A 10,129-nucleotide genomic window follows, 5' to 3' on the forward strand; every position below is an offset into this window, starting at 1 on the left:
TAGTTTTTTAGCATGTTTAAATATTAAAAATTAACTAATATAATTAAAATATTACATCACATAAATAGTTTAACAAAAACAAAACTAAGTTGGGGAACACAAATTACCCTAAATGTTCCGCCACAAAATTCCAAATCTTAAAGAGATCTATGCGGGACAAAAGGACATTGTATAAATATGACCTTACCTAACACTGGAATGCTATAATTTGATGTTTCCTTTGCTAAAACCTTTTTTTTTCTTCTCATGGTAAAACCATCCATAATCAAAGTACATCTCCCAATTTATCTCCATGAACAACTCTCCCTCTAACTTTCTTTGACATGCCATGGCTTTTCCTCTCTCCAAGCCAACCTCTTTTCTTCCTTTAGGGTATCATTTCTCACTCATTATCCTCCATTCCACCTAACTTAAATCACTGTCCTTACAATTTCACTTCTTAAAGCACTTCTTGTCCTCTACTCCACATTTTCATTTTTTTTCTCCTTTGTCTAGTCAAGTAAGTTCATTGCTCTCTCTCTTTTCTCATGGCAAAACCCTCCACAATTAAAGTACTTGAGCACAGTAAGATATCTCCATCTCCCAATTCATCTCCATCAACAACTCTTCCTCTAACTTTCTTTGACCTGCCATGGCTTTTCTTCTCTCCATGCCAACCTCTTTTCTTCTATGCATACCCTCACTCCACTTCTCACTTCTTATCCTCTACTCTACCTAACTTAAAGCACTCTCTTTCTCTTGCTCTCCAAGAATTCTTCCCTTTCCTTGGGAATCTTGTTGTTTCATCTTTTGATTCCAATAAAAAGCCCAAGTTTGTTTACAGAGAAGGTGACTTTGTCTCTTTCACTGTTCAAGAATCTAGTGGTGATTTTAGTTTCTTTACTAGTAATCATGCAAGAGATGTGCATGAGTTTTACCCTCTTGTGCCTGAGTTAGCTACTAGTAGTGTAGCAGCAAGTGGCTTGCAAGCATTGATTCCTTTACTGGCTGTGAAAATTACCATTTTCTCTAATATGGGTATTTGTGTTGGGCTTGCATATCATCATGTTGCAGCTGATGGGAGAACATTCAATTATTTTATCAACTCATGGGCTTCATCATGTGCAAATTCTAGTTTCTTGATGAATTCTTTGCCATGCTTTGACAGGTCTGTGATTAAAGATTCACTTGGGCTTGAGGAGATTTTCTTGAAGGAGTTGTGGAATAGAAAGTCCTCACAAGAACTGGCTATAGGCACTGAAGCCCATGTTGATTTGTTAAGCATGGTTAGAGCTACTTTTATAGTGAGCTTATTAGACATGGAAAGAATCAAGAAATGGATTATTGGTAATTGCAAGAAAAGAAGTCGGCCATTACCTATACATTTATCTCCATATGTTTTAACTTGTTCTTTCTTATGGGTTTGTTTGGTGAAAGCCCAAGTTCAAATGGATCAAGAAGAAAATGAGGAGGATCTGAACTACTTTGCCTTCGTTGCAGGTGGTTTGACCCGGATTGACTATCCGGTACCCGCCACATATTTTGGTAATTGTGTTGGATTTGGTCGGGCAAAAGCAATCAGGAGCGAATTATTAGGAGAAGATGGGATTATTGTTGCTGCAAATGTGATTGGAAACATGATCAGAAAGTTGGATAAAGAAATCTTTAGTGAAGCAGAAAAATGGATTTCGGATTGGGAAGTGTTATTTGGTTCGGAGGTCCATGTAATGGTATCCGGGTCACCTAAATTGAAACTTTATAGCGTTGATTTTGGCTGGGGAAGCCCCAAGAAGATAGAGGATATTTCAATTGATAAGAACAGAGCAATTTCACTGACTGAGAGTAGAGATGTAAAGGGTGGAATTGAGATTGGTTTAGCTCTACGTAAGAGTCAAATGGAAATTTTTGGTTCACATTTCAATGAAGGACTCAGAATTCTTTAGTAATAAACTGGTATTTAATTTAGATGAAACCAGTTCAAAGCTGGCATCACATATTAAAATTTTTAAATAATAATTTCTCTCTAGAGGATAATGTATTGCAAGTGATATCATATCTTTATCATCCATTTCAAATAGTATTTATTTCTATAAGAGAATGAGTGTATCAGGTAAGGCTCACCCTTTCTTGAATAATAGGATCTTCTGTAGTTGTAGTTCTAATATGCAATTTCTAAAATGTACCTCAAACTTTCTCAATATAACAAGAGTAAACAAACAAGAAGTTAAATTATTTCCATTTCTTAGGAATTTGTATTTTCTCATCTTGCCTTGACAAAAAAGGGACCTTGACTTTTCAATTTAATTAGACCAAATAATTATGTTTTTTATATTACAATTAGATAATGTTAAGATTGTAATATCTAGAGTAGCCTCTACTTCCAATTAAAAAAAATAATAATGATAATAAAATAATAATAATAATAACACAGACAATGAATTCTAATGTATTTTGATATCGATAGTCAAGAAGCATCTTTCTATATAATAATAATAATAATAACATAGATAATGAATTCTACCGCTTTTCTTTTTTTTATTTTTTTCATTTTAGAAATTTTTTAAATTTGTTTAAGAATCTTAACATATGATTATATTTTATATGTTATTTTGTTTGGAATAAAATGAGAATTGAATTCATTTATCATTACACCAATAACAATATTTAATTATAATTAAAATATAATATATATGCAACAAATATATAAAATTATTGTTTATATAAATGATAAATTATTATCTTACTTATTTGATTATTTATAATTGATTTGCCTTGATTCTCATGAGAATAAAATTATCATTCTTTAAGGGGGAGGGGAGAATGGATGATTCCTATACTTCACGTATTTGATAATGTTTTTTTATATATACTTAATATATAATTAATATTCGCTATTATTTCTATATATGGTGCGGTTGAAACAATAATCTCTTCTAAGTAAATAAAAGAAATAGCCCCAGAATAGAGTTCTGTTTCACGTATTTAGGTACTTACTATGTACTAATTTTTCATCTATTTGTGTTATACGCAGTTATTAATAATTATAATCGTTATTATTAATTTGTTAGATAAATTTTTTTTATATAATTTTTGTATGCATTACTGATCTCAAAAGGTTTTACTTAGATTGATTATTTTAAAATATTTTAGAATAATTTATTTAAATAATAAATATTAGATAAAATATTAAAATAATTAATAAAGAATTTGAAATGTTGGTTTCAATTAATATATTCATTAATTGGATTACTAAGAAAAATAATAACTTTTTCATAACATATTTGGTAGGTCCATATATATATATATATATATATATTCATTAATTGGATTACTAAGAAAAATAATAACTTTTTCATAACATATTTGATAGGTCCATATATATATATATATATAGTATACTGTGTGTATTTGTGTGTATGGTGAAAATAAGCATTTGTACTTCATTTAAGCTTTATTGTCTAATTTCAGGTAATATTAGCTAAAGAGAGAAATATAGAGAAAATTACTCAAAAAAGAGTTTAATTGACATGTTTGTATCAAGATCCAAGAGAAAGACACGTGAACTGCTATTTCCACAGGTCTGGCCGAATTATACAAGGCCCAAAAGGAGGATTAATTAGTCTTTATGTAATTATAGACCATTAATAGTTATTGTTTTTATTTAGAATAGTTAAAAGTTGTAGAAGATAATTTTTAGAAGTCTTGTACTTAGATGATGATTCTTCTCTACATATAACTCTGCACCTAGTTCTAAAAGGAAGAGGAAAGGTTTCTTCTATCTGCTCTCTGCTAGATCTCCCACCTGAATATGTCTACCATTATTCTCTCTATAATTCTGTATAGTTTATTTGCTATAAACATATTTAGTTTTAGTTTTCATTGTTTTTTTAAGATTTAAGAAGCTTTTCAAGAAGTGAAGAGTGATGACCAATCATCTTCCTATTTGAAAGATTCTAGATGTCAAGGTAGCTTTTATTTTTTTATTTTTATGTCTTTCTATTTAATAATATAATCATTGGATTAAATATGTTAGACTAGTTTCATAAGTGTTTAGTTTAACTTTTTTACTTATGTATAAAATTTATTATTTATTTATTTAACGAGTGATTTCTTTACCTTCATATATTTATTAGTTCAATTATTATTGTTAGTTAACCCTCATATTAATTTAATAATATTAATTATTATGAAAATATTTAAATTGAATGTATTAGAGACACCATCTTTGCTTCAATCTATGTTGGTAGAAGAAACTTTAGTTGCATTATTAGTTTGAGTAACTAAAGAAAAATGCACATCACTATCTTATTCATTAGATCTAACTTAAGGTTAAATAAGGGGATTACTAAGTAAATGGCTAGGCTAAATACTATCTTTAGCTTATATTTTTAAATCATAAGAATTTGCATTGCATATTCATTTTATAGTTTATTATATTTACTTTATGAATATTATTCTCTCAAAAATATTAGTGTAAAGTGTAGAGTGTTTAGATTTACTTTTATTATTTTGTGTTGTTAATTAGTCTATATAATAAGTGGTCTCATAGTTCCTTGAGAGATTGAACTCGGAGTGTTTTACCATTTTTACTATAATAACGGTCTGTGCACTTATGAGTACTAACTTAGGCACATCAAGTTTTTGGCGTCGTTGTCGGGGAATTGTGTCCAAATTTTATTATATTGATTGATTGTCAAAATTGTTTTGTATTTATTTGTTTGTTTTGTGATTTTTTTATGTGTTTTCTTTTATTTTTAAATTTTTAAATCTGAAATTTTCTTTTTTTTTTATATGCAAAAAAGGAAAAATAAATCAAGTGATTCATTAACTCAAAAGATTGAAGAGAAACTAAAAGAAGAAGTTAAGATCATAAGAAATCCACCTGAAAAGTAGCAGCTAAAAGGCGAATGGCTATAAAAGATTATACACGACCTATAATTGGTAACACTACTTCATGCATAGTTCTAGGTGATGCATCTAGAAATTATGAACTTAATAACATTTACTTTAATATGCTTCCTTCATTTTATGATATGCCTAGCGAGGATGCATTGACATTTATTATGAAGTTTTATGCTATAGTTCATACTTTTTCATTATTTGGACTTGATGAGGATCAACTAAGAATGAAGTGTTTTCCTTATTCATTGAAAGAAAGAGCAAAGGCTTGGTTAATAACCTTGCCTCCTAATTCTTTGAGAACTTAGGATGAAGTTTATCAAAAGTTTATGAGTAGGTTTTACTTACATAAAAAAATAAGGAATTAAAAGCATAAATTTCTAATTTTTTTTCAAAAGGATACTGAATCTTTTCATGACGCATGGAATCTCTTCAAATCACTGTTATTGCAACACCCACACTATCGATACCCATTTCTAGTAGTCAACTTATTTTATGATGGGTTAACACAACATATCAATGTATAATTGATAATACAGTTGGGGATGCTATGTTAGAAAGGACATTTGATGAGGTGTGTGACATCTTTGAGATATTAGGATCTAATTCTCAACAAAACAATGTGAGGATAGAAAGAGTAGGAGTGAATTAAGTGTAGCTAGTAGTGAGATGGCCATGCAATTAGCTAAATTAACTAAGCAAGTTAAAATATTTGCTTCAACTGAAAACGTACCAAGCAATGAGGTATGTGGTATTTGTGGTATTTATGATTATGGTGCTAATATTTATTCATCTTTTAATAATTATAGAGGAAATATGTATGACCAAGAAAATTTGATGGATTCTTACTAACCTAGTCAACCTATGAATGACCTTTATTCCAACACATATAACCGAGGCTAGAGAAATCATCCAAATTTTTTTTGGAGATACAATGACCAAAATGCACCAAAAATATTAAGAAATGCAATCAATCTCATTACTAAGACCAATACTCTCAATTTCAAAGGAACTCCAATCTTTCCTTCTAAAATCAAGAACAAACTTTTCAATCTAATAAGCAAAGAAAGCCAAGTTTGTAAGAAACACTTCACTCATTTATGATGGCTTCTCATGATAGGATAGAGATGAATGAGAAAAAAGACAGATTCTATTAAGGCTTCAATGAAATATTTAGATGTTCAAAAGCTCAAGAAAGAGAAACTACCAAGTCAACCTGAATAAGCCAATTCTATTACTACTATTAGAAAAGGTGAGGTAGTTGATAATAAAATTGATATGAAAACTAAAGGAAATTCTTCTTCTTATAATGATACCCCTAAAGATGATAAATTAGTGGAAATAGAAGTTAATGAGGAGAGCATGCAAAAAGAAGAAAAAGTAGAGTCTAATCTTAGGCTTAAGAAGAAAGAAAAGGAAGCATTTTTTCTGGACCTGAATATTATAAGGCAGCTCAACCTTATAGGCCACATATTCCTTTTCTCAATCGACTCAAAGAGAGCAAACAATGTTATAAAAATATTAAGATGCTCTCTAAGGCTAATATTAATTTACCTATATTGGATGTAATCAAAATTCTTTAAAAAATTGAACGCCAATAGAAAGGCGATATGCAAACAATGAAAAAATACAAGTATCAAAAAAGAAAATGTAGTGCTTCAACATCAGTTTTTCCTTAAGATGAAAGATCCTGATAGCTTCACCATTGATATTATAATAGGTGATAAAAATGTTACAAAAGCCATGTTGGGTTTGGGAGCAAGCAACAACTTGATGCCCTATTCAATATATGGACAACTTGGCTTGGGATAATTGAAGCCCACCACCATATCTCTACAACTTATAGATAAATCAATAAAATATCCTAGAGGTATAGTGGAAGACTTGTTAGTTCAAGTAGGTAAGTTAATAATTCATGTTGATTTTCTAGTACTTGATATGGAAAACACACAAGCAAGGGATAAAAAGCAAACTATACTCCTTGATAGATCTTTCATGTAAACTACTAAAATTGTGATTGATGTGCATAATGAGAAACTTACCATGACAGTTTTAAAAGAAACTATGAAATTTAAAGTGTTTGATTCTTTAACTTTATCTTCTAAATCTACTATTGATAAGTGTTCATATAATTATTTAGATTCTCTTGTTTATAAACAATTATATAATGCTATCTCATTCTTAATTAATAAGAGCTTTTGTGACACTTTAGATGTTAAGAGTATAAAGCCATACTTGAAAGGAATGGCTTATGACTAAGAGGTAGAGTGCATGGATGAACGCCCAGTATGAGCATAATCGGGAATGTCTAGCTATAGACAATAAACTTAGCAATTAGATTTTATTCTTATGCAGTTAAGCTATTTTTTATTTTCTTTATTTTTAATCTTAGTATTTATGTTTATTTTCTAGACCTATGAAGGAAATATCAACATTCCTACTTTCTTTAATTTCTAAAAGGCAATATTTCTCCATGTGGTAGTATGTCAAATTCTTTTAATATTATGCTTTCATGTTTAATTGATCTTATGTTATTAGATGGATATTGTGTGCTTAATGTGTTGAATATTCAATGATTATTAAAAAAATATTAAGTGGAAATCATTTGACTCTAGGCTTGCTTCATTTCCTAATAGGATTAGGATTTAGTTCTTAATATGCTTGTCATTAGTTAGGACTCGGTTAAATTTTATTTAGTTGATGTTAGCTATTCTTAACCTTAGAGATTTTTTTAGTTAATTTTTATTATTTATTTTCTCTTTTTTTTCTTCAAATTTATGTTATTATTAATTATTTGCCCTTAGAGTGTATAAAAATTAATTACAAATCTTTAAAAGAAATTAGAGCAAGCCACATAGCGGCAGCAAAATCTCAAACAAACCCATAGTAGCAGCACGCTAGAAGCCATGGGACTCCTCATGAGGAAGGCAGATGCGACAAGCGAGAGCAATCAGAGTCCTTTGCAAGGTCGCAGAGCAATTGCGAGATCGTGGGCCATCCAACATAAGCAACACGAGGCGCGAAAGCTCCCACGAGCAAGGCAAACGTGAGGCAATGAACGAGGGACTGCATGCCAGCCGCGAGGTTGTAAACCACACAAGGAAGAACTAGCTGCGATGCACGGACGAGGCTGTGAGGTGGGCAATAGCTATTGGAGGTCGACGAGTCGCGAGCACGCGGAGGAGCCACCAGGCGCGACTTAACTCCTTTCTCAGCCAAAGTTAAGGGTAATTGAGATATATATAAAAATTAAGTCCTTTTTAGACTAAACATTATCTTCAAACATTAAATACATATCCATCTCCTCCTTATGCATAAGTATATCATTGGTCTAGGACTTTATTTTAGGATTTATTCTAATATATATTTTGAGAATTTATTCTTTATACTTATCAATGATGTGTGTTCAAGTGTGCTTCTAAGCTTGGATTAATGAATATTAGAATTCAAGTTCATGGTTTATTATGCATCGTTAAAATCTAGGGGAGTGTTCTATCTTTTTCCTCCCTTATTGTTCTTTATTTTTATATATACAATGACATTGAGGACAATGTCAAATTTAAGTGTGGGAAAGGGAAATAAAATATTTATTCAATTATATTTAATATGCTATATGAATTAGCAACTTTGATTATTTGTTGCAATATTTTAAATTTTTCTACTCAGTTTTTTGTTATTATTCTACATAAGAATCAATAAAAGAATGATATTATGTTAAGTTTCTTGAACTTTTGCATTAGTTTTTAACATGTATATTGTCAGCATCCATTTTCTAAATCTAGATATCAAGGGAATTACAGAAAACCCTATGATGAAAGTTACTGCCTTTCTCTAGTCTCAGAAGATTGAGAATGAGCGAATCCAAGTTAGGGTTGAGGATAATCGAATCAAAAATTACTTTTGTAGAATCAATTTGGACTAACTTGGAGAAAAAAATTAAATTTTACGGGTGAAACACGTTCGGGGACTAAATTGACTAAATTTTTAGAACTTTTCACCCTTGAAACCAATTGGCTCTATGTACAACTGAATTGGCTCTATACGGTGCCAATTGGATGATTTTCGAAATTGAATGTTGTTTTACATGTGTTTTTGACTTAAAACACCAAAATTAGTAAAAATAAGTTTCTAAAAGTATTTTATGGTAATTACTAGGATTTTAAAATATATATCCAGTGATAATTACTTAAATTTTAAGGATTTTAAATTTATTTTATTGGCTATTAATTTTAAAAGATTTAATTATCTAGTAAAAGGAGAAGATAATTGTTTCTTTTTAATTTAATTAATTAAGTGGTTATCTAGGGTTTTCTAATCCTACTGCTATAAATAGAACATGGTTATCTAGGGTGTTCTAATCCTACCCTAAGTCTAGGGCTAGTAGGGGGACATCGATTATAGGCTACTATTACTGAATTTACTAAAAACCTACATTTGATTAAGTAGAGAGTTTTTTGGTAACGGGAGAGTAAAGTCACTAAGGAAACCTTTTTGTGAATGATAGAAGCTTTTTCACATCTTAAGTAGCACTGGATTTCCAACCTGTCTTTGATTGAACTGTATTATCATCTCTTGAGACTCGCAGAATTACCATATATAGTGACAACTTGAGAGTTCCCCTACATCCACCATCATCCATATCATCTTCCAATAAACTAATTTTTCTATTCTTTTATGCTTTCTAAGAAATACGATTATGGTTCCTTTTTTTTATTGTTGTATATGTTTTATATGATTAGAATAAGTATTTTCTTATGAAATAACATATTATAATAAGAACATGTTGGGAATTGAATTTGATAATAAAAACATGCTGTGAATTGAATATGATAATAAGAACATGATGGAATTTGAATCTGATAATAAGAACATAGTGGGAATCAAATATGATAATAAGAACATGTAGGGTTTTGATTGTGTTTATTTTTTAATGATCAATAATATGATTAGCCTTATAGGTTAGATTTATAATTCTTTCATGTTTTTATAATTAAATGTTTATAGGATTCCATGATCATAATTTGATATTTTCCTGTCTTTGTTTATTGTTAGTTTCAATATTCTAGGGTTTACATGTCCATTAGGATTTTTCTATGTTCAACCCTTTTTGCTTGTTCTTTGTTCAATCATGCATGTTCTAATAGTTTTCTTTTAACTCTTTATGCATGAAAACATAGCTCTAGGATGTGAAGAAACAAAGAAAAATCGCTTATACAAGCCTAGAGTCGATCGGCTCACTGCAAAGCCGATT

General features: G+C 29.9%; 1 protein-coding gene across 1 annotated transcript; it reads left to right on the forward strand.

Annotated features, from left to right (window-relative positions):
• The first annotated feature begins 256 nt into the window (after window positions 1-256).
• On the forward strand, window positions 257-2,270 carry LOC8260777 (malonyl-coenzyme A:anthocyanin 3-O-glucoside-6''-O-malonyltransferase). Its single transcript, XM_002513121.4, has one exon. The coding sequence runs from the start codon at window positions 528-530 to the stop codon at window positions 1,920-1,922; it is 1,395 nt and encodes a 464-aa protein (XP_002513167.1). The 5' UTR covers window positions 257-527; the 3' UTR covers window positions 1,923-2,270.
• The last annotated feature ends 7,859 nt before the right edge of the window (window positions 2,271-10,129 follow it).

The sequence above is a fragment of the Ricinus communis genome, chromosome 6 (assembly GCF_019578655.1).
Source record: "Ricinus communis isolate WT05 ecotype wild-type chromosome 6, ASM1957865v1, whole genome shotgun sequence".
NCBI classification, from domain to species: domain Eukaryota; kingdom Viridiplantae; phylum Streptophyta; class Magnoliopsida; order Malpighiales; family Euphorbiaceae; genus Ricinus; species Ricinus communis.